General features: G+C 42.8%; 1 protein-coding gene across 1 annotated transcript in view; it reads right to left on the reverse strand.

Moving 5' to 3' along the window:
* Window positions 1-25985, reverse strand: part of RHPN2 (rhophilin Rho GTPase binding protein 2) — a 51242-nt gene that overhangs the window by 15129 nt on the left and 10128 nt on the right. Inside the window, exons 2-5 of the mRNA XM_024219393.2 lie at window positions 17391-17506; window positions 7461-7589; window positions 2786-2861; window positions 273-350 (exon numbers count right to left, since the gene is read on the reverse strand). Of these exons, the coding sequence (XP_024075161.1) occupies window positions 273-350; window positions 2786-2861; window positions 7461-7589; window positions 17391-17506 (399 nt within the window). The remainder of the gene's footprint in view (window positions 1-272; window positions 351-2785; window positions 2862-7460; window positions 7590-17390; window positions 17507-25985) is intronic.

A 25985-nucleotide genomic window follows, 5' to 3' on the forward strand; every position in this document is an offset into this window, starting at 1 on the left:
CTGCCAATCTTTGTCATTTGCAAATTTTATCAGTGAGACTTCCAAATCATTGATGGAAATGTTGCATTATAGTCCTTGGGATATGGAGGCGGTCATTTTATATATCTTGGGAACTAAAACCAATGGAAGTAAGGTAACCTGGAGCAAAGTATTAGTCATTAAGAGTGCCACAATCTAACCATATATGAACATTATTAATAAAAATCTGCAAGATTAAAACTGGATATGGTGGCACAGTCACAACAAGAATTAACATGCAAAATCAAACCTACTTGTCTCAAATCCATAAGATCAGCTATTTCATCTTCATAGTCAGAACTGTCTTCACTGTAATGTTCCAGGATAAAGTCCTAAACAAAATAAAATGTGGAATACCCTTACTCTTTCAGGCCAAAGTTTTTGATTTCTCTGCAAATATGAACAGTGTCCTGAATATTTAAAAATCTCATGATTTGCAAAGTTTCTACTCATTAGTAATAAATGGTGTTGTATTTAAATATGTCAGATTTGCAAAAAAGCGGGAAAACTGTAACAGACAAGATTTCAAGGTAATATCTTCATCTTGTATCAAATATAAGAAACTCCAATCTTGTGTAGCGGACTCTAAACAGCTATAATATTTTTTCTGCTATTTTTTCAAACTGAGTTAATAGTTTTGAAATTGATACCTGAACCTATTAAATACAAAACAACAAGGGAGTCAAATGATCATGAAAATTCATTAATAGAAAGATATTGTCTCAAATTCTGCTCTTAGTTACATTGGTGAAACTCCACTGAGTTTAATGAAACTACACTGGTATAAATGGCAGAATATGGCCAATCAAGAATAACCTACAGATGGAGAAGGCCAAATTCTTAAGTGATGTCTAAGAGAGTCTAAGTTAGTAGAAGGGGGGCTGATTCTCTCGTTTTACTTCAGTGTAACTCCATTGACTCCAAGGAGTAAGTTAAAGTAGGGTGTGGGTTTTTTCAGCTTACACCTTCTTCTGGCTCCTTGTCATGGTTAGATGCACCAACTTAGACTCCCACAGTAGGAGATGAGGGGGTATACAGAGCTAAGGGAGTCTATATGTGGGAGTCTCAATTAGTGTAAGGGAGTTTAGCTTACACCAGCTTTACAATTCATCCTCTGAATTTGCGCTAGAAAGTTCAAAAAAGATCCAAAGTAGTAGTGAGAAAGAGCTTTCTTCCTGATTGAAACAGCTATTTCCCACTAAGTAGTATGTAGAACTAGTAGCTGTCAATGAAAACCCAAAGAGAATTCTCCTTGCTTCCAAACATATACTCATTTCTAAGACAGAACTCCCATGAAAGTCAGTGAGAGTTTTGCTTGAAAGAATGCAGATTAAAGTCCCTTGTGAAGCTCTGAATCCAAGTGGCTCTTGGCTTGGTAAAACTGTTGCTGTTTACTTGCTCCATGGAGAATTATTCCTGATTGTTTTATTTCCCTGCCTCTGGCAAAGAAAGCCTTCTTCCATGGATTTCATTATCTAATATGCTGAATACAGCTGAGCTCACCTGAATAAATATCCATAACAGGCATAGACTTTGTGTGCCCCAAGGATGATCTTTATAATGCTCACAGAAAATTATATCACGTAATTAATCAAAACATAGAAGTAATAAAGCTCTTTTAATTGAAAAAGTGTTAAAGACTATATTTTCTGTAGGAGCCCAATTCTGCTCTCAGTTCTATCAAATGCAATTTCATGTGGCTGCACTGGCAGCTATACCTATGTAACTGGGAGCAAATTGGATCCACTCTATGGTCTGATCCCTGGACCCAGTACAACTATTTTGCACCATAAAGCCCCCTTAAAGCTGGCACACACAAATAACTGGGGCTTCCTCTGTCCTAGCTGGGTATTCCCCTAGTGCAGAGCTGTCATAGCTGCCTCTGCACCATAGCCTCTTCCTGCCCCCAGGCATAGCATGCTCTGGCCATGTTTCCTCCCCATCAGAAAATCTTAGTCTAAATCAGAATCACTTGAATACACTGGGACTACCTGCCTGGGTGCCAAACCATCCCCCAGCTGCCCTGGTGGTAGGGGGAGAAAAAGGTGAGTACAGCCAGATTATTTAATTAGTCTTCATTTAGACTGAAACATCTGGACAGGGATCTTGTTTAATTTGTATTGTAGAGCACCAAATACAAATTTGGGCAGTGTACAAACAATAAATGGTTATTATTATTATCATCATCACCACCACCACCACCACCACCACCAGCTGGGCCATAGAACAGTGGGCATGGGCAGCAGGTGAACCCCAATATTCCCCCGGCCCTGCCCCTTCTGCCCGAGGCCCCGCCCCAGCGCGACTGGAGGAACCCCGGCCTGCCCTTTCCAGCCACCCAGTGCAGGCTTGCCCTACACCCAGCCAGCCCAAGCCGCCTCTGGCTGAGACCCTGCCAGCTTTGGGGAAGAGAGGGAGCAATGGCGGGCCAGAGTGTGGGTGGGGCCACGGCCTGGGTTAGGGGAGGCTTAGCACCCCCAGCCTTCAATACCCACCGCCCATGATGGTGGGCCTGATTTTGCTTTCACACAAATGTAAATCAAGAGTCAATCCATTGAAGTCACTGGGAAAGCTCTTCTGAAGGACATAACTGATCTCAAATCTTTGATAATTCTTGGTGTGCTAAATTCTTGGTTCTTGATCAGATTAGTGCAAATAAAGCATAAAAATATGTTTAGAATTTGCACACAATGCTGCGCACCTTCAAACATAACAGCAGTGTTACATGTTAAATATTGATTCTAAAATCTGTATCTTCGAAACTTACCTTAAGAGGGATTGTTAAGTCCCCTTCTTTAGTCTCCTTCAGGCCAAGTGGTATCAGGGGAATGCTAAAAGTCTCTCTGTGGCAACAGAAAAGACAAACAGAAAGTTAACTCCTTATTTTCTATTGTTCTGTTGGCAAAATTACCTGCCTTGTTCCATGTGACCATAGAGAGAAGGAGCTGTGTCTCTTGATGACAGCATATGTAACATGCACCTTTTTATTTGCACTAGGAGGCTTTAAGCATTTCAGAATTGTGTAACGCTCCCTTTACACAAACTGTTCTGTCCCACACAAGTTATTTTCCTTATTTAAAAAAAATAATTATTATTATAAAACCCAAACATGAATGCTCCTATTTCAGGAATGACAGAAGTGAAGTAAACAGCTGCAGTGTGAGAGATTTTATCAGGAGACTCCAATAACTTTTTTTGTGGACGGGGGAGCTCTTGATTCCCCAGGAGTTTATTCTGGCTTCAAGTCTCTCTGTACAATTACTCCTTCTGGCCACCAAGGGCCTCTGTGATGTGAGTAAGGAGTGAAGGAAGATTGTCTGGTCTCTTCTTCCTTCCACTATCTCCCCTGCTGGTGCCCAGCCAGAATGAGACACTGGGGGAGGAGGAGGCAGAAGCCAGCTGTATTTCTCAGTGTGGTGAGAGGGACAGAATCGGGAAATAGGCATAGGGATGGAAGCTCAAAGGGAAAGAGTCTGAAGGGAATGAGAGTTGCCCTTGATCCATTGTTCCCCCAGAGGAAGAGGGGGCCAAGGAAACAGAAAGTGGGGATTGACAGATCACTTGTCTGTATCAGTTTGGATCAATCTTTCCACATCTGGATAAACCACGTGTGCAGAAACCAGCCACTGCAGGGAGACATACACAGGTAAGGGCTATGATAATTCCATATGCTTCAATATTTTAGTATTCCATCAATGGTTGATATATATAAATTGTCTCTAGCACATTGGAAAGTAAGGCCTGAGCTCACTGGTTTTGATATAACTGGAGCCTGACAGTAAAAAGTTTGAGAACCACTGCCATGTGTATTTAACTTTTAGAAAATGTTAGGGTGGGGGAAGAATTCAACCCTGAGAAGCATCTCCACGGAGGGTGAGGAGGTACAAAATGGCAATGTAAAAAAAAAAAAAAAAAAAACCCTTGATCCTCAAGGAAAATAAAACTCTTGATCAACTCTTGATCACACTATAAGAGTAATTCTATTGTTTGCTAGTGGGACTACTCATATGAATAAGGAGATCATGAGCATTTGGTCCCAACTGTGAAATCTGTCTGTACCACTCTTTTCCTAAGCAAAATGTCCCATTTCAAACAGAGATGTCAGGATTTCTTCCAGTTATTATTTACAACGTGTTGAGTGGGAAAGATGGAATAGTGTCTGTTTAAACAAAATGTCCTTGGCATCTGGATATGTTTATCTGATATTTTCTTTTTCCAGCAAACACTTAACTGACTTTCTAATAATTGTTCATAGTGACCTATTTTCACTACGAAATACTGTGGGAGTGATTCACTCACAGGTTTCTATCAGCAAAGCCAGCAGAACCTGGGATGCATGTCCCTGGTGGTGAAAAGTCTGCCAGGGGAGCAGCAGTACAATCTACTCACAACTCCAGCTTAGCATAAGAAGGTCCCTAGAGCTGGCTGGTGCAATCCAGAAAGTAGGCAGGGCCAGTTGAGGAGGAGAAGAGCCAGGGCCCCAAGGAGCAGTGCTTATTCAGCTCACCTACTGGGCAGCATCTGCAAGGGGCTCCTATGGAACCCCGATGGAGTTTAAAACTATTCTCCCTGGTAGTGAGGCACAAATACACCCCCACACACACACTCGAGGGTGCAACACGTCTAATGTAACCAAATATTGGAAAGAACTGTTATTTCAATGCTTTTACAGCAGTTACCTTTGAAAAATAATCTGATAAAAGCCAAGGCACTAAAAATACTACGTATTGATTTAATATTGATTTAATATGTTCTTTCATGATCCATCTTCATTAAGCAGCCAAGCTTGTGTACAATTTCCATGGACACCGGTGTTTCTGCCAACTCTATGATGAATGTAAAGAAATTCAATATCTGCTTTTAGCTACTGAAGTGCCAAACCCACAGATTAAGTAATAGACTTCTCTAGTCTTATATACTGGGTGTGTAACACACAGTTTTGAAAAATATCCTTTGACCACGCCGTAAGGATTGGCCCACAGGCACACTAGGAGTATTTTTATGGCTATAGGGGTATTCTCATGTACATGCTCAGGGCAAACTCTCCCCCCACATCCTGAATAAGCGTATCATATTCAATAGGAAGACAAAAGAAACAAGTGGTATTTGCATTTTCAGGATTCCTGTCACCACCTCAGAAACTTTCTGGGTCAGATTTTGCCCTCAGTTTTTGCTGTGAGGGTTGCACAGGTATGAGTGGAGGGAGAATATGGCCCTCTGTTTAGAAGCAGATCTGCTTGACAGGTTTACCTGTCTTATCTCACTTTCTGGTGTCTATTTTGTACAAAAAGCGCCCAAAGTTGTATCCATTCTTCAAGGATGGTCTTACCAGAGTTGTATAAAGACACATTATTATATCCTTTGATCAACAAGAGATCCCTGTCAGCTGGCGAACATATGGTTCACACCATGCCTAAAACAGGAGAGACGGGCATATAGCCCTCCTAAGAAGTACAGCTCTCTGCGAGCTCTGCTCTCTCTCTCTGTAGCAGTCACAGAGGGGAGACAGGTTGTCACTGAGGTAGTAATATGCCTATACCCTCCTTTTCCCCTATATGGCTTCCCTCTTCTTAGCACTCTTTGAGACTTTCCCCTTTTCTTTGCACTGCGTAAATGGAGGTGAGTATACGGTCTATAGATATGGAGAAAGAGTGCCACTCTTTGACACAGAAAATATTGATGTGTCCTTTATGCAGACTTGGTTAGACTGTACATAACATAATACCTGCAGTTTGGGGTTCTTTATTATATGAACAGTATTGGAAATGTAGGAAATAGTTCAAAGGAGGTCAACTAAAATGACAGTCACAAGGGCCACTGTTCCAACATTCTCCAGCCACAAGATCTTCACCAAAACCTGGGTCTTCACCTAAGTTCCCTGTAAGCTGTGCGGCCAGGAGCGGGGACCTGCCATGGCCAGGGGAGGGGCACCCCTCCTCCCACCCCTAACCTGCGACGGGAGGGGCACTATACCCTCCAGGACACCCTCCAGCCCCAACTCAGCCTGCAGCCTGGACCTGTCGTGGCCAGGGCAGCGTGGCCAGATCGGGCCCGGCCTCAGGTGCAGACTGGGCAACACGGCCCAGAACAGCCCTGGAGCAGCCCAGCCCCAGCCGCGGCCAGGGAAGCGCAGCCTGGACCAGCCCCAGTGCAGCCCGGACCCAGGCGTGGCCAGGGCAGACCAGCCCCGGAGCGGCCCAGACCTAGCCTATCCTGCAGCCCCAGCCCCAGAGCTCCCGTGGCGGGGAGAGGCGCTTCTCCTCCCCAGTCCAGGTGCTGCTGCAGGGAAAGAATGCTGGGGGGAGCCCTCTCTCCCCACTGTAGCCCCAGAGCACCATCCTGCACCCCAAACCCTTCATCCCCGGCCCCACCCCAGAGCCCACTCCCCCAGATGGAGCCTTCACACCCCGTACCCTACCCCTCTGCCCCAGCTCTGAGCCCCTCATCCCCGGCCCCACCCCTGAGCCCGCATCCCAAGCCAGAGCCCTCACACCCCTGCACCCCAACCCTCTGCCTCAGCCCTGAGCCTCCTCCCACACTCTGAACCTCTTGTCCCCACCCCCACCACATGAATTTTGTTATGTGCACCAATATGAAGGTGATGTGTCACACATCTCCTCCATATTGGTGCACATAACAAAATTCATTCTGCATATGGGTGGGAAAAATTAGAGGTAACACTGGTCTTCACCATCAAAAAGCAGAATGTTTTAAATTATCTTCTCAAGGACTTGTAGGGAGGTTGGAGAGGTGGGGTATGTATGTGCTTCTGGAGACTGTCACAAACCTGCTCCCCCTTCTGTCACTACGGCAGCTGTCACTTTCATCTTCCCTACTGCACTCCCTGTGCATGTTTGAGAGGGTGGAAAAATGCTGAACAAAACATTTTCCCCTCAGAAAATGAGATCTGTGTCAAAATTTTCTACGGGAAACTTGATTTTGGCAGAATTTTCCTTTGGGAAAACCAAAATGTTTCATTATTAATCTTTGTGTCCACCTGAGTTGCTGCGGTGTCTAATGGGAGCTGCCACCATTTTCCTCTATGGGCCTTGCTCCCCTGCTCTCTACCTGGGGCTGAACCTCTGCAGTGCCTCATGCACTGCAGTGGCAGCTTAGCTACAGGGAGAGACTGCGATGCATCATGTGAGATATAGTCAGGCCTGGAGCAAGGTCCATATTGGAGAATGGAGGCATGAGGGACCTTGAACTACAACTCCCATAAGTCACTGCGGCAGCTCAGCCGGATGCAGAGAGAGCGACAAATATACGGACTATGTGGTCAGACTGTTGACTAAGAGAAAGTGTATTCTCCTTCTATCATGTTCTTTATTCACTATTTTTTTCATGTAATTACTGTCCAGCATTCACACTCATCCAGCACCAGTTTTATTTCCAGTTGGTAAACAAAAGATGGGTTGATAATAGAATAGATTTTCACTTACTCTGTATTCTGATAAACTTCCACTGATATATTAAGTCCTTCTAATTCCTCCTTTAAGATTTGCAGCTCTGAGTTTACAAAACTCAGTTCAAGAAGTGCCTGCTCTCGCACTTTGTTGTTGGTGGTTGCTCTGCAAAGAGAAAGAGATATGCACCTTTGTGACTTCCCAGAGAACAGGCTCTGTATTGTACACCCGCTTCGTTGAGCCCCCTTACTGGCATTCCCATCATTTTTAAGATTTTTTTTTCTTAAGAGATGATATGAGAACTCAAGTTTCAGAATTTACTTAGTTTGCTGCCAAGACAGAACTTGGAATATGTTTCAGATACAAAACAGCATGCAGACATTTAACAGGTTTGCTGTGTGCTGATCTTTTTGGACTGATTTTAAGATTTAATTTTGAGGACAAATTAACAGTGAAACAGAAGGGTTTACATCTTAATTATATTCTGATAATAAAAATGATTACAGGGCTTTCTCCTAAAATGAGCTGTAAAGAAAAAAGTACATGTCTAACTTTGGTTAAACCCCCTCCCCCATGCCCTTACGGTCACTGGACAATTCATTAATCATCTGGTATAATTGCTGTTAGTACTATTTTCTTAGTAAACAAAAACCAGACACTTTTCTCCTCACAAATAGAATGTCCCTTTTCCTGATGTGTCTGGATAATCATTTTCTTCCATTTGCAATTCATGTATAGGTGTAGCATCCTTTTATACCATTAGCATAATAGATATGTCTTTAAATGTAGCCCCTAAAGCATTTCTGCAGGTTTCTATTTGAATATTTCTGGGTGTAGCTATATTAACACCTGCTTCTAGCATGAATCATCATATAAGCAACCCAATACTGCGTGGTACCTAGAAATCTCATATTTATCTATCATAAATGCTATTTTAAGATAAACAATTAGCTGGCAACACAAATGTCCATTAAAAAGTTAAGATTGAACAATTGCTTATGGATTGATACTCTGAACTTTGGTCCATATAACCAAATAGTCAATAGCCTAATAGAATTATTAGTTAACAAGATCAGTATTTGCTATATAAACATTCCAACTTAGATTAGGACACACCTGCTAACCCATAATTCTCTGTGGAAGTATAAGTCTCATTATTTTACTTGTGTTTCAGCCAGTAATAAAGGAACCAGCATTTCCAGTTTTTCTCAAGCTATGTTAAGAGAGGCTCTCTGTGGACAAAAGACTGGATTGCTGCTTCTGGAGTCTGCTGAAATGCAAATAAAATCTCAATCTTTGATTTCATTTCTTTTCGCTTGAGTACTTTGAGATAGTCCAACTATGTGAACTATCATCCAGCGGCATACCTAGAAATGAGACTGAAATACAGTTTGCCCTGGGAGCAGTTGTTTACCTCACAGCACCTACAAATGACATACATTTAAATAGTCTAATTGAATATGTTTTGATGCAATTTGATTTTAGAGATGTACTTGGACTTTAATTACATGGCACACTCACACACCAGAATTAGGGCCGATCCTACACTCCTTACTTAGCCAGAGCTCCTACTGAAGTCAGCAGCAGTTGCATTTTCAAAAAATGAGACACTGATTTTGGGTGCCTCTTCTTGGGATCCCAGGTTGAGACACTTTGGGGCTGATTTTTAAGAGGAGTGGAACATCACAGTTCAGTTGAGAAATCATGGAGTTCATTTGGTGCTTAGCTCTTCTGAAAATTAGCCCCAAGTTGGGCACCCAGAAATTAACACAACCAAATTCAGTGGCCATTTTTAAAAACATTGGCCTAAGAGTTCTGCTTGGGTAAGGAATGCAGGCCCAGGTCCTTTTCAGTAAGGTTTCAATTACTCATGTTAATAAATATGAGAGATGTTACTTTGAAATCAGCGTTAACAACAATTTAACACATCTTAATTCAGAAAAGAAATGTGGCAAATTTGTAACTGTTATTTAAATGACTCTGCTAATTATAAGGCTGGTTATTAAGCAATAGAATCAAGAGAAATTAAGCAATCCGATTCCACGGTGAAGAAGAGGGTGGTATAAGAAAGTGGATGAAAACTCATACCTTAAGTTCCCTCTAAGCTGCGCGGCCACGCAGCAGCCTATTAAGTGCTGTGCAGGCACTCAGGGCTGTGGTGGGGAGAGATGCCCCTCCCCCAGCCCGGCCCAGACCTGCTGCGGCCGGGGGAGAGGCGCCCTTTCCCCAGCACCGGCCCAGACCTGCCGGAGCTGGGGAAGAAGTGCTTATCCCGCGGCCCCAGCTCCGGAGCTGCTGCGGTGGGGAGGGCCTCTCCCCCCCAGCCCAGGTGCTGCTGTGGCAAGAGAGCTGGGGGAAGTTCTCTCTCCCCGCCATAGAACCAGGGCAGCCTGTACCCTAAACCCCTCATCCCTGGCCCCACCCCAAATCCCCCACCACCAGCCAGAGCCCTCACCCCCCTGCACTCCAACCCTCTGCCCCAGCCCTGAGTCTCTCAGCCCCACCCCAGAGTCTGCATCCCCAGCCAGAGCCCTCCCCCCCCCGCACCCTAACCTTTTGCCCCAGCTCTGAGCCCTCTCCCACACTCCAACCCTCTTGGCCCCACCCCCGCCACATGAATTTTGTTATGTGCACCAATAACATCACCTCCTTATTGGTGCACATAACAAAATTCATTCTGCACATGCATGGGAAAAATTAGAGGGAACCCTGCTCATACCCACCAGAGTATTTGAAAGGTGTGTTTCCCCTTATTTTACAGTCACTTTTCCTCACTGTTGGTTTTAGTAACTCTTCTTTGCAGTGTTGTTGTAGGCATGTTGGTCCAAGGATATTAGAGAGATAAGGTGGGTGAAGTAATATCATTTATTGAACTTGTATATCTTTTTATTGGACTTCATTTTTATCTTTTATTGGACTTCTGTTGCTGAAAGTAGCAAGTTTTCAAGCTACACAGAGCTCTTAACGCTTGTAAGCTTAAAACTTAAAAATCACTTGCTCCATTGTTTCATTGCCTGTGCTGTTAATTTGTTGCTGTGAAACTGCATCCGAAGAAGTGGGTTGTAACCCACGAAAGCTTATGCTCTAATAAATTTGTTAGTCTCTAAGGTGCCACAAGTACTCCTGTTCTTTTTGCATTAGGAGGGAGGCTGGACTTCTAGCACTGTGTTTCTCTTATCATTTTGCTTTGGAAGAAAGAAACTCAAAGATTTACATGGCGTTTGAAAACCTTTACAAAAAAAAGCAGATGAAATGTTGGGCCAGCCTGTCAGTATTGACTGTGTCCCCTTTGGATTTGAATTTTCACCGAGGATTCTTTATAGACAAAATGTCCATTTTATATATTTTTCTGGAAATTCAGCAGAAAAGTAAACAGGAAACTATATTTTAATTATTCTGCCGAATGTCTCTATCAGGGTAACTGATCCCAGATTCTTTCCCATTAATAAAACTCCTCTTTTCAAATATATTTAGAAACAGTTACTTCTGTGCACAGCAGAAAATAGCCAGCATGGCTGCTGCCCCATGGGTGCATCACAGGCCTCCTGAGCTCCATAGTGAATGCAGGTTTTTCCTGTTGTAAGGGGGAATAATGTTCTTTCTGGGATCCACTGTCATCCTCTTCTCAGGAGAGGAAGCGGCCACCATTCCACCTGATCAACATAGTGAGTCCCCTGAAGCCCTAATTTGAGACAGGTTTACTCCTGGCTCGTTGAGTGTCAGCCACCCGCCGGGTTATTTTAAAGGAGGTGCAACCCAAAGTGAATAGGGGATTAGCCAAGGAGATATAGAGACGTGCCAGGCAGCCAAAAGGTTAATATTTCCCTCCATCTAAGAACAAACGTGTGATATTCCCTAATATACCATGAAGTGACTGCATTTCAATGGAGGTATTTGTATATATATGTAACACAGACAGACCACGATAGTCTGTGGGTGGGATTGAACCTAGGACCTCTGGAGCTAAATGCATGAGCCTCTACTGCAGTGGTTCCCAAACTTGTTCCGCCACTTGTGCAGGGAAAGCCTCTGGCGGGCCGGGCCGGTTTGTTACCTGCCGCGTCCGCAGGTTTGGCCGATCGCGGCTCCCAGTGGCCGCGGTTCACTGCTCCAGGCCAATGGGAGCTGCTGGAAGCGGCATGGGCTGAGGGACTTACTGGCCGCCGCTTCCAGCAGCTCTCATTGGCCTGGAGCAGTGAATCGCGGCCACTGGGAGCCGCGATCGGCCAAACCTGCAGACGCGGCAGGTACACAAACCGGCCCGGCCCGCCAGGGGCTTTCCCTACACAAGCGGCGGAACAAGTTTGGGAACCACTGCCCTACTGCATGAGCTAAAAGTCACATGGCTCTTAGCTGAGGCTGTAGCAGACTCATTAATCTCTATGTGGTCTCGGTGCCATTAGAGGGGACAGAACACCACACTCAGGAGCTGTGCAGGTTACATATAACATGTAAAGTCAGAGAGCTCCATTTTGCAACTCAATGCCCTTACCTCAGTGGCCTACAGAACAGCTCTTTGGTGAGCATGAAACAGATTTTCAAATTTTAAGCAAAATAAATAGCCAAAAAATATCTCTATGGCAAGATGAGCACCAAAATAAAAGTCAGTCACTAAGAGGCAAAAAATCCCCAACTAGTGTAAATTGTCTAGCTCCGTGAAAGTCAAAGGAGTTAGGATGATTTACACCAGCTAAGAATATGCCCCTGAGCGTCTGTCACTTCCAACATCTGAGGGGTAAGGCAGGTGCGCAGGTAAGTGGGAATCTAGTCAGAGAAGTGATGCTTCAGAGAAGTAAAGTTACATGAGTAATCTTCTCTGAAGAAATCACATTGACTGGATTCTTGCTCTTGGACACTGACAACTCTCCACAAACCCATAGATTCTCCAGTCATGACAGATTAAAGACACCATATGAAGCAGTTTTAAATAAAAAGGAGAAATCCACATCCACAAATAACAGGAGGGAGAGCTGTTGGGGGAAAATAGTGACTAAGTGGTAAGGGTTAGATGTTCCTTATTGTGGGACAATATAAGGCTTATACTGCAAGGCAGATATAAGTAGGGGTCTACATAAATGGTTTGTTTCTTTGTTTTTGTTTTTTTTAAATACGGAAACAAGCCTTCCAGCAGCAGGCAAATGAAAGAGAAATCCCCTCCCCACCACAGACCAGCTATGAGGTTTCCCCATAAACACTGCAAGGTCAGATTTTTAAGATAAATAACTCAGAACTAAAGGGTACCAAAGTGGAAAGACAGAATCTCAAAAAGCAAGTGCACAAAAGGAAGGAAGTTCATGCTTTACAGATGTGAAGTTGGGAGGTTGTTTTAGTTCTGTGGCAACCTGACACTTTACTCTAGATAGCACACGGGGTTTCACACAAACCAGGGGAAGCCCAGAGATCCAGAGATCATTTTATGCCATAAAGATAGGAAGCGTTTTTTCCTTTCAGAATCAGAAACTGGCATTACAGACCAGTGAGCCTGTATAGCAGGCACCTGCAAAAACTCCAGGAGAGGATTAAGTCTGTAATGGGGTACAATTTTTAAAAGCTCCTATTGATTTTCCTAAGTCCAATTTTCAAAAGTCACTTAGGCTCTTAGGAGTCTAAGGCCTGGTCTACACTAGGAAATTAGGTCAGTATAACTATGTTACTCGGGGGTGTGAAAAATCCACATCCCTGAGTGACATAGTTAAACCAACCTAACCTCCAGTATAGACAGCACTAGGTCAGAGGGAGAATTCTCCTGTTAACTTAGCTACTGCCTCTTGGGAGGTGGAGAACCTACACCAATGGGAGAACCCCTCCCATCGGCATAGATAGCATCTTCACTGAAGCGCTGCAGCAGTGCACCTGTCCTGCTGGAGTGGTTTATGTGTAGACAAGCCCTTAGTTTCATTGAAAGTCAATGGGACTTAAGCTCCTAAATATCTACGTGACTTCTGAAAATGGGACTTAGGTAAGTCATTCAGGCACTTTTGAAAATTTTACCATGGACCCAGGTCCAGGAAAATTTTGCCTTCAACCCCCAAAAAATCTGGCCCACTGCGACATCCAGCCTGCTGACCAAGTCAGTCACATGCCTCTCAGATGCAGTCTACTCCACCCTCTTCTTCCAGGTCATGTCATAATGAAGCCTAAGGAATTAAAAGGGGCACAATGGACATAGGTCCTGCAGGAGCAACAGCTAGCAGCAATCAGCCATATGCCACACTGCCTGCTGCTCACTAACTCACTATTCCGTTGGTGAGCCCCTCTGCCAGTGGGCCACAGATGTGAAGGGTCTTGGGAAGATCTGTTTTGTGGGGATCACACTCTTAGACCATTAATATTCAGAAAAATGTTCACTTGTTTCCTTTACAAGCAGGCATCATGCTAACAACCACTATCTAATGAAAGACTCCAGGAAAAACTGAATTAGGATAATTTCAACAGTCTTCAAACAAAGTCATTTAAGAACTTGAGTCTAGTGCAATGCCCTTTTTCTGCAATACAGTGGCTTTCAAAATGCACTCTGAAAACAAAAACATAATACAGTAACTCCTCACTTAAAGTCTTCCGGTTAACATTGTTTCGTTGTTACGTTGCTGATAAATTAGGGAACATGCTCGTTTAAAGTTACGCAATGCTCCCTTATGTCGTTTGGCAGCCACCTGCTTTGTCCACTGCTTGCAGAGAGAGCAGCCCATTGGAGCTAGCTGGTGGGGGCTTGGAACCAGGGTGGACCGGCAGCCCCCCTATCAGCTCCTGCTCCCTTAAGTTCCCTGTGGGGCAGCCGCCCAGCAGGCTATCAATTGCCAGCAGTTCAGCTGTCCCTCCCCCCACTGCCATGTGCTGCTCCTGCCCTCTGCCTTGGAGCTGCTCCCGGGAGCCTCCTGCTTGCTGTGCAGGAGGGGGGAAGAGGGGGACTAATGTCAGGGTGTCCCCCTCCCCCCCTGCTCCTGCACCCCACTTACCCCATCTCCATTGGGGGGTGGGGGACGACACGACAGGGCTCAGGACGGAGGGAGCTTCCTGGGAGCAGCTGCTGTCTTAACTTGCTGATCTACTTAAAAAGGCAGTGTACTTAAGAGTGGGGTCAGCCTACTTAAAGGGGCAATCTCTCTCTCACACACAGGGTGTGTGTCTCTGTCTGCCATGCTGTCTCCCCTCCCTCCATTCATGCTGCCTTGTAGAGTGTGAGGCTACATTAACAACAATGGGTTAACCCTTGAGGGCTCAGCCAAAAGCTAGTTCATCATTTAGCAGAAAGGCATTCCCTGGAAATATCTTGCCCTCTTCCACCTTCTGACTTCCCCACCTCAACCAAGCTTCACAATCATCATCGCTGTGTACAGTATTAAATTGTTTAAAACTTATACTCTGTGTGTGTGTGTATATATATATACACACACACACAGACAAAAAAATTTCCCTGGAACCTAACCCTATTTACATTAATTCTTATGGGGAAACTGGATTTGCTTAACATCGTTTCGCTTAAAGTCGCATTTTTCAGGAACAGAACTACAATGTTAAGCCGCCCCAGGCACGTGCTTGCTGCGCTGGTGCCTGGAACCGCCCCTGCCTGTAGCCCAGATGGGCATTTGTATGAATATTCATGGCAACTATCAGGCCCTGTAACAGACCAGACCACCACGTAAGGAGAGATCTGGACCATTGGACTTTGTCATGCTAAGGACAGGGGTAGGTCTTTTGTGGATGACTTCTTGTCTCTTACTACCAGATCCCCAAGAAAGGGTGTGAATATATGTAAGGAATGATTCAAAATATTAAATTAATTGTATATTACCGCTATCTTTTTATGTGGCTTGCAGCATTTGTCTCTTTACTAATTGTGCTAATAAAACTGCTTAAAGTTTTGCTTTGCCCTCAGTGTGAGTGTCATCATAGTGCATATCAGTGTTCCCAGAGAGACACTGAATTTGACAACCTTGATTCTGTTGTGCCTGATTCTGGGACTAGCTTTTTAAATTAGCAGTGAATTGGAAATCAATAACAGAATCAGGAACCACCTAAAGAATCAGGCAACAGACCTCAATAGAGCTCCCACCCCCAGTCCTGGGAAGGAAAACAAAAGAGCAAAGTGCTTCCCTAAAGGTAGGAGAAGATAAAGAATGAAATCGGGGAGTGGAGGGGAAGTAGGGATAAGGGAGATAGAGAGAGACAGATGGGTAAAAAAAGGGGGTAAAGACACATACTAAAAAGGGGGAGGATGGGTGATTGCCTTTCCCCCTGGCTGGGAAGAGAATCAATTCCCCCAACTAATCCATCTCCATCTATCCCCCAAATCAACTGAACTCTAACCTTCCACAATTTATCATTTCACCCTCTATGTCTCACTGTTCCACAGTCAGTTCCTTTTTGTGTTCCCCTCATGACTTTCTGCATCTCTCTCACTCCCTATTAATTCTACGTGTGCATATGTCTCTGCCTCTTCCCCCTCCTGCCTCTGCAATTTTCATTTTAAAAAACTATACACTTTTTTTGCAGAAAATATGCACATTTGAGATCTACTTGTTTTTACTGACAATGCTGGCAGATCTACAGCTCACACTCACATTTGCACTGTAAAGTGAAGTTCTACTCTGAAAAAGGACTATAAAAACTGGATGGAGTGCCATTTGTTATGCTATTTAATGTTGCCCTTGACAAAAATTGCTCCGTTTTTTTTTTCTTTCCTGAGTGCCAGCCCCAGGTGCATTAGAAGTTAAAGTGGGGTCCATCCTTGCTATTGTCTCCAGGGCACTGTAGCCAGAGAGAGATAGTTAGATCATTGCCCAGCTTTGCTTCTGACACAGCTCCAAGTTTATTATCATAGGTGGGCTAGGGAACCAAGACACATTTCCATAGAGTCAACCCAGCCGGATATTTATGGTCTGGATGACTAACCATACAGATGCTGCCTAGAATGGCCCTAGCCATAGACATTCCGCCTGACATCTCTCCTCAGCTTTACAAATAAAACGACTGAAGTTCATAGACAAAAGCAGTTGAAAAAGAAGCTAAAATCAAAGCCTTCCAGGCCATAAAAGGAGACTTAAAGTGTCTGAGTCCTGAGGAAAGGAAGGGTGCATAGTAGTTGAAGACATGTCAAGAAAGCTAGGTCATGATATGAAACCAAGAGCTGGAGAAGGAGGCACAGAGAGCAGAAAGGATAGACAATTTTGAGGAGCCTAAGCAATGGGAGGGAGAGGAGGAGGAAGTTAGATGTTGGCCCGGTTGAAATTGTGCAGACCCTAGCAAGCAACAGTGAGGAGCTTCAATGTGATTTTGGGCAAGAGAGGAAGACAGCAAAGGGATTAAAGGAGAGGGCTTACTTGAGCAATAGCATGTTCAAAAGATTGAGAGGAGGAGAGTAAGCAGAGAGTTACAGATAGGACAGAGTTACAGACAGTTCAGATATTGAGGTGAAAGACAACTAATGTATGGACAGTGATTTTAGCAGCCAAAATGCACAGGAAAGGATAGATTTTGGTGATGTTACAGAGAGATCAATGGTAGGACTAAGCAGGAGACTAGATGGATGGAGGTTAAAGGAGAGACATAGCTTTGTACAATATTCAGAGGAATGTATTATATCGTATCTGTTCCAATAATCTCACAACTATTTATTTTGCCTCTTTCAATAACAGACTATGTTTAAGTATCTGTAACTAGAAAAATATTGTTTTCTGCTATAAATAATCTCTTTAAATATATGATGAAACAATACTTTAGGGGGAAAAATACTGAAAAAGCATGGCTATTTTACCATTAGCAAGCAAAGCTTTCACTGTATAACAGTTAATGACTTTATAGAGATGGGGCATTACATAAGACTATTAGCAGAACATCCAGCTGCAGTTTATTCAGCAAACTATGGGAGCAGCGAGGCAGCTATCTGAGAACTGAAGGACACCCCTGCTGAAAGAACAAAAAACATTTTGTTGCTTTAGACAGAAAAATAAAGTGATGGGAACATACCGTAAAAGATTTTCAGCACCAGTTCTCAACCTTACTGCTTTCAGGATCTGTTGGTTTAGGGCAGCTCTTTGATTTTGCAGTTTGCTTCGGCCAGTCTCAGCCAAGGGGTTACATCCCTAGAATAAAGGAAGCAAATTATTTTTAAGAAGCTGACAACAGAAGAGCGAAAGAAAAAAAGTGAATAACACTGATTTCAAAGACATGGATATGAAAATCTTAAACTATAAAGCATGACACATAAAGCCATTTGATTAAAGAGTGTTCTTTATTTTAAACCTAAGAAAGTTTATTCCCAAATTAAAAAAAAAAAAAAAAAAAACCTTAGCTCAGGGTGACATTTTCTCAGTTACCCTGCAGTAAATTTACAGTTACTTCCTTGATGTCAGTGGAGTTTGTGTGAAGCCTGAGCAACTACACTGATGTCCATAGAGTTACTCCAAAGTTACACAACAGTGTGCCTGAGAGAAGAGATGTTGTATTGTCATGATAAAAATCATAATATGATGGTAAAAGGAATGAAAAGTCACAGATCATGGCCAGGTTTTTTTTTTTTAATTAAAATCAATTGTTTTTAAAAAGAACAAAAGTGATTTTAAGGGTAACTGAAAAGGCCTGGGACTCTTCAGTTTAACTTATTCCCTAGTCTCCTCTGTCTAGAGCAGGGGTCGGCAACGTTTGGCACGCGGCTCTCCAGGGTAAGCACCCTAGCGTGCCGGGCCAGTTTATGTACCTGCTGACACGGCAGGTTCGGCCAATCGCGGCCCCCACTGGATGCGGTTCGCCGTCCCGGGCCAATGGGGGCAGCGGGAAGCGGCGCAGGCGAGGGATGTGCTGGTCGCGGCTTCCTGCCGCCCCCATTGGCCCGGGGCGGCGAACCGCGGCCAGTGGGGGCCGCGATTGGCCGAACCTGCCGCGTCAGCAGGTAAATAAACTGGCCCGGCACGCTAGGGTGCTTACCCTGGAGAGCCGTGTGCCAAACGTTGCCGACCCCTGGTCTAGAGGTCTAAGCCCTAGTTTCAAGCAGAGCACTGTGCACAGGCATCTGCCAAATACACATAGCAAGGATGCTCTTGAAATCTACCTTGTAGAATTCCACACTACTATCTTCTTTCCATACAAAATACCAAAAATGTGCACCATAAAACACTGGATTTTATAATTTGCTTCGTATGTACATGTCTCCAGTACTAAGTGTGATGGTTTGTCATCATACTATCTTCTGTTCTTTTCATGGAAGTGATTTAATAGCATGAGCTGGCCATATGATGTTTGTTTATGGAGATACGCTAAGCTCAGCATCAAATGACACTTGAAAAATTGGCTACCACATGGAATGACAGGGCCTGATTTTGTGAGACATTGAGCGCCTTCAACAGCTCACAAGATCTGGCCCTTATAAAAGTGTATGGAATAACTGCCTTCAATGTTATTTGTCCAGCCAGGAATGTGTAAAGTTCTTTTATGTGCTCCGCACATGAGTATAAAGCAGACCCTAAGACAGCGCAACTAGTATATGATTAAGACTGAGCCATTCTGGTTTTTGTGGTCACTGATAAAATGAAACTGTTATGGATGGATAAGTATGTTTTTCTGAAGTTTACAGGGCTTTTTTAAGGAGGCAGAAGTAAGGCTGTTTGAGTGCCTTGTTTGAGAAGTGCAACTTTATCTATGGATTTCTAATTATTTTTTTCATATGTTCTTGAACGGTAATATGCACTGTCACCACTAATATATGCCTGCAACCTTAACTACTTGATTTTGAAACAAGTAGGGGAAATACTTAGCACAATGTAACCCAACCCAAGCATACCTATTTAATATTTCTTAGGTGTCTTGTCTTCACAACTTGTTCAGCATTTATTGGATCAAGGCCCATATTATGATTTCATCTAGCCTATTATAATTAATTTTAAAGTCCTCATTGCAATATTTAAGTTTGAAAAGTTTGCATTTTGCACAGTATCTACTAAGTAGGTAAAGTAGCAGGAGAACATGTGTAACCATCTACAGCAGAACAAAGTTTGCCAGATTGCTTGAAAAACATGTCAAGTTACATTACTCTCTAGTTACTGATGAGCTTCAGCACTGAAGCCAATTATAGTGGAGGTCTGAAATGCAAAGCTCTGGTGCATAGTAAATGTCCTTCTTTGTCAAGTATAGTGGGGGATTTACTGGAGAAGGCAGCCATATGTAGCAGACTCGTGATTAATTTAAGGACAGTAAGATAGTTATGTCAGGCATGAAGATGCTCAAATGTAAAATTCCAGTTCTAGAGAATTTTATACTGTTTCATATGCATTCAGAGATATCTGTGGAGGGTTCTTATGCTCATAGACTTTAAGGTCAGAGGGACCATCATGATCATCTAGTGTGATATCCTGCACATTGCTGACTACAGAACCTCACCCATCCACTCCTAACCATAACATATACCCAACAGGATGGCATGGTATCCCTTCCAGTGCTATGATTCTATGTCTAAATGGTTCCCTGATCTCTTTGCTGCTGATCTCCTACTCTTAGCCTGCTGTGCTGTCACCTCTCCTCTTGCGCTGCCTATATTCTATTTTGTAGAATATAATCCCTGCCTCTGCTATAGCTGCTCATTATCATAAAATAAATCAGTTGGAATATAAACATTGTACTTACTTCTCAGTGTATAGTATATATAACAGTATAAGCAAGTCGTATGAAATTTTAGTTTGTAATGACTTCGCTAGTGCTTTTTATGTAGCCTGTTGTAAAACTAGGCAAATATCTCAATGAGTTGATGTACCCCTGGAAGACCTCTGCGTACCCCCAGAGGTACACGTACCCCTGATTGAGAACCACTGCAGTAGCTCAAGTGTACTAACTTGAGCTAACTACTCCAGTGACTACAAGACTTAGGATTGGATGTGCTCCCTCTCTGCCTGTCTGTCCTGCACTTTTGTCTCCCTGATGGAGGGCTCTCTTGGGACCAGGGGTCTGTTTCTGGGGAGAGTTGCTGCAGGACCCCTTCTGTACAGAGTCCTGGGGTAGCTGACTATGGCCTGGTCTACACTAGGAAATTAGGTCAGTATAACTATGTTACTCAGGGGTGTAAAAAAAATCCACACTCTCGAGTGACGCTATTAAACTGACCAAACCCCCGGTGTAGACAGCGCTAGGTTGACAGGAGAATTCTCCCCTCGATCTAGCTACCAGCTTTTGGGGAAGTGAAGTACCTCTGCCAAGGGGAGAACTCCTCCCCTTGGCATAGGTAGTGTCATCACTGAAATGCTGCCGCATTTTAAGTGTAGACAAGCCCTATGTAGGATTCACTGGCAGGCTAGCTGCACTAGAATGAGGATGCCAGAGAACTGGTGGACAGGAGTCAGCATGGAGATCAGTGCCCTCGTGCGGATAAGCTGTATCTCCAGCAGATGTCAGGGGATCTGTGCAGTTTGGGGTGAATTTCCTCTGCATCTGCAAGGGGGGTGGGCATATAAATCTCATATACACCTCTACCCCGTGTGACAAAGTTCCTCCTCTATCTTGGTGGGTCCTGCACTTATTGGCGGATTTTCTTCCCTCAGAGATTCACCATGTGGGTTGGGGAACAGCCCAGAGACCTTTCCCTCTGGAAGAACCCACAGTCCAGGTCAATTGGGAGGTTTGGGGGGAACCCAGGCCCGCCCTCTACTCCGGGTTCCAGCCCAGGGCCCTGTGGACTGCAGCTGTCTATAGGGCCTCCTGTAACAGCTGCTTGACAGCTACAACTCCCTGGGCTACTTCCCCATGGCCTCCTCCAAACATCTTCCTTATTCTCACCACAGGACCTTCCTCCTGGTGTCTGATAATGCTTGTGCTCCTCAGTCCTCCAGCAGCACACTCTCAGCTCCTTGCGCCTCTTGCTCCCAGCTCCTCACACTTGCCCCACAAACTGGGGTGAGCTCCTTTTAAAACCCAGGTGCCCTGATTAGCCTGCCTTAATTGATTCTAGCAGCTTCTTCTTAATTGGCTCCAGGTGTCCTAATTAGCCTGCCTGCCTTAACTGGTTCTAGCAGGTTTCTGATTACTCTAGTGCAGCCCCTGCTCTGGTCACTCAGGGAACAGAAAACTACTCATCCAGTGACCAGTATATTTGCCCTCTACCAGACTCCTGTACCTCACTGGTCTGGGTCTGTCACACCTGATATAGCACGACCCGATATAACACGAATTCGGATATAACACAGTAAAGCAGCGCTCCAGGGGGGCAGGGCTGCGTGCTCCGGCGGATCAAAGCAAGTTCTATACAACGCGGTTTCACCTATAACACGGTAAGATTTTTTGGCTCCCGAGGACAGCGTTATATCGGGGTAGAGGTGTACCTTGATTTGGATAAAAACTCCATGAAGGGAACCAAACTATATTTTACTCCCTGTAGGACTCTCCACCTCCACCATGTCTCACACATTCACAGACAGGTCTTTTTGCAGGAAAGTAAACTTTGGTTCTCTGTTTGTAAAATGCCAAGAACATTGTTAATGCTCATGACGTAGCTGGGATCCAGATCTCAGTGTGAATTTCACACCTGCTGCTTTCGCTTCTGTCTGGTCTTAATGCACAATACTTTATTTCTTACAGTAACTATTACAATTACTCTCAAATGTTTCCTTTTCAATAGATGTTCATTAAAGTGCGACTGATCAAAAATGTGGCTGCATAAAAATGGCAACTTCTTACTCAACAGATTTGTTCCTTGTGTGTATTGGCAATAGTCATATCTGTTTAGATGTGTTACATAACTTCCTTGTACTCCTGTTGGCTCTGCAGAGCTAACATAGCTCTGAGAGGGTGAGCTGGATTAGATCCTGGCTCATGGATCAACAGTAAAATTATTCCAATTTAAGAACCTTTATTGCTACTGATGATGCTTGATTCAGAGATTCCAGTCTGAGTTTGCAGCACAGGTAATTAGAAGAAGATAGTTTTATTTGTAAACTGAACACATTTGCTATGAAATTAATAAACAATGAACCTTATGCTGCCACTTTATAGTCATTTTTTCAGAGTATAATTGCAGGTTATGTAGCGATTCACTGCTGGTGCATATAGCTCAAATGCTATATTGAGTTCATAAAGCAATGAAACCCCCGGTGCTGTCTAAAGTTCATGTAGTTATTTACTACTGTAAGTTCCTGCTTGGTTGAATAGTGTTGGTAAACTACAGAAACAGAATGTTGGAGTATTTTTAATGAGTTCTTATCAGAGGCAAGCCCCATATGACTCATGTTATAGAAATGTACCACATACTATTTATATTAAGTAACTTCTGCAAAAAAACTGAAGTCACATACAGACTCTGAAGACAGAAGAGATTATGTGGGCTATCAGTCCTTGCCTGTGCAGGTTGCTAGCTTGTTTGATAGCAATCCATTGGCTAATTAATGAACAATGCAGACAGCTTTCTGTCTAGTTCTTGTATTTATGATTTAGGGGACTTTTAAAGGAGGAAAGTGGGGGTTCCTCAGTGCTCTGTCAGGGATGTGTAAGACTAAGGGGAGTAGGGATAGAAGAGCTGTACCCCTTTTTTCTTATTTTCCTAAAAATTGTGCAGGTCTCTCCTATTGCTCATGACATCTAGGAGAATACAAGCCTAATCACCTGTTGATAAATTAGTCTTCATTTGCATAATTTTGTATCCAGACAGCTTCATCAAAGTTTAAGAATATCTGATGTAAGAGCATATTCTGGAGATGATCCCAGATTAAATTGTATTCTCTCTACATTTGCGAAAGCTGATTATCATGTCCTTGTTTCAGTAAGAGAGAATGAAGGAAATGCAGAGAGCTAACAGGTTGTGGCTTCAAACATACTGCAGCACACAGAAATATTCAGCCTGAGAGATGATCATGAATTGAGACACACCATTTTTACTCTTTTTACTTCTTTTTGCGGATACAGACTAACACGGCTGCTACTCTGAAACCTGTCATTATGCAAGGCACTGCATTTAGCCGTATGGAGTGGAAATCCATCAACTTCATAATCAAAATTTGTTAGTCTCTAAGGTGCCACAAGTACTCCTGTTCTTTTTGCATTTTTACTCTGTGTGTTGAGGCCATTGTGGCACTCGCTGACCTGGCTGATTTTGAAACTGAAAACAATTAGCTTTCAGAACTTTGTCCCTTTAACACACAATTTGTGTTGGCAGTGAGACCTCTAAGCAAGCAGCACACTACCTGGTTCAACATAAAACCTGACAGTCAATAGTCTCAAGGTGATGTAGCTGATACTCTCCCCGGTGGGCCAGATGGTCATTCAAGTTCCACATCATGATAGGGACCCAGATTTGCAGTTCAGTTTTAGGACACACTGCACCACCTTCTTCCTATTTCTGCCCTTTGCCCAAATGAAAATTAAAGTTTCTCTGGCATGTTTCACAAACAGTATAGGATAACCCTAATGTCCTGGCAGATGGTACAATACCTCCCTCTGCAAAATAGATTCCAACATTCAAGCCTAGGTGTGAACTACTGTTGAAAGCATGCAGGTTGTGTAAGCAAATAGAGCAGTCACAGCACTGCTAGTACTTAACTAATAGTTTGGATACCAGCAATATGAAAAAAGTTATAAATAAATATATTTTTGATGTATTTAACTACATTTATTTATTTAATATACCCAATGGCACTCACATGATCAGTTTCTGTTATGGAGTATCTGAATCCGTTAATCAGACTACCCATACTTCAGGTTTACCGAAAATGTTTTGACTTGAAAGTTGGACAATAAGTGAAGAGCTTTTGTCTGAGTGTGTCTCCTAAAACCTTTGGAGAACCACACTGGAAATGGATAACCATAGTTTTATTTATTTTAGTTCATATATATTAAAAGCACCTAATCCACACTCTAGCTGTTATCACAATTTCTAAAACAACAATCCGTACTACATATATATATATATATAAAATAGGGCTATCGATTAATCATAGTTAACTCACGCAATTAACTCAAAAAATTGTGATTAAAAAAATTAATCATGATTAATCACAGTTTTAATCACACTGTTAAACAATGGAATACTAATTGAAATGTATTAAATGTTTTGGATGTTTTTCTACATTTTCAAATATATTGATTTCAATTACAACAGAATACAAAGCGTACAGTGCTCACTTTATATTATTTTTATTACAAATATTTGCACTGTAAAAAATATAAACAAAAGAAATAGTATTTTTCAATTCACTTCATACAAGTACTGTAGTGCAATCTCTTTATCGTGAAAGTGCAACTTACAAATGTAGATTTTTTTTTTTGTTACAAAACTGCACTCAGAAACAAAACAATGTAAAACTTTAGAGCCTACAAGTCCACTCAGTCCTACTTCTTGTTCAGCCAATTGCTAAGACAAACAAGTTTGTTTACATTTATGGGAGATAATGCTGCCCACTTCCTATTTACAGTATCCCTTGAAAGTGAGAGCAGTCATTCTCATGGCATTTTTGTAGTCGGCATTGCAAAGTTTTACATGCCAGATATGCTAAACATTTATATGTCCTTCATGCTTTGGCCACCATTCCGGAGGACATGCTTCCATGCTGATGACGCTCATTTAAAAAATAATGCGTTAATTAAATTTGTGACTGAACTCCTTGGGGGAGAATTGTATGTCTCCTGCTCTGTGTTTTACCCACATTCTGCAGTATATTTAATGTTATAGCAATCTCGGATGATGACCCAGCATGTTGTTCATTTTAAGAACTCTTTCACTGCAGATTTGACAAAAAATGCAAAGAAGGTACTAATGTGACATTTCTAAAGATAGCTACATCACTCGACCCAAGATTTAAGAATCTGAAGTGCCTTCCAAAATCTGAGAGGGACAGGGTGTGGCGCACGCTTTCAGAAGTCTTAAAAGAGCAACACTCTGATGCAGAAACTACACAACCCGAATCACTAAAAAAGAAAATCTACCTTCTGCTGGTGGCATGAACATGCGTCGGTCTGCACTGCTTTGGATCGTTATTGAGCAGAACCCATCATCAGCATGGATGCATGTCCTTTGGAATGATGGTTGAACCATAAAGGAACATATGAATCTTTAGCACATCTGGCACGTAAATATCTTGCAACGCCGGCTACAATAGTGCCATGCGAACACCTGTTCTCACTTTCAGGTGACATTATAAAAAAGAAGCAGGCAGCCTTGTCTCCTGCACATGTAAACAAACTTGTTTGTCTCAGCAATTGGCTGAACAAGAAGTAGGACTGAGTAGACTTGTAGGCTCTAAAGTTTGACATTTGTTTTATTTTTGAATGCAGTTATTTTTTGTGTGTAATTCTACATTTGTAAGTTCAACTTTCATGATAAAGAGACTGCACTACAGTACTTGTATTAAGTGAATTAAAAAATACTATTTCTTTTATTTTAGTGCAAATATTTATAATAAAAATAAATATAAAATGATCACTGTACACTTTGTATTCTGTGTTGAAATTGAAATCAATATATTTGAAAATATGGAAAACATCCAGAAATATTTAAATAAATGGTATTGTTATTAACAGTGTGATTAATCACGATTACTTTTTTTAATCACTTGATAGCCCTAATATAAAAATCTAGCAGCAAATCCCAATTTA

The sequence above is a fragment of the Terrapene carolina genome, unplaced genomic scaffold (genome assembly GCF_002925995.2).
Source record: "Terrapene carolina triunguis isolate 2854851 unplaced genomic scaffold, T_m_triunguis-2.0 Scaffold130, whole genome shotgun sequence".
NCBI classification, from domain to species: Eukaryota; Metazoa; Chordata; order Testudines; family Emydidae; genus Terrapene; species Terrapene triunguis.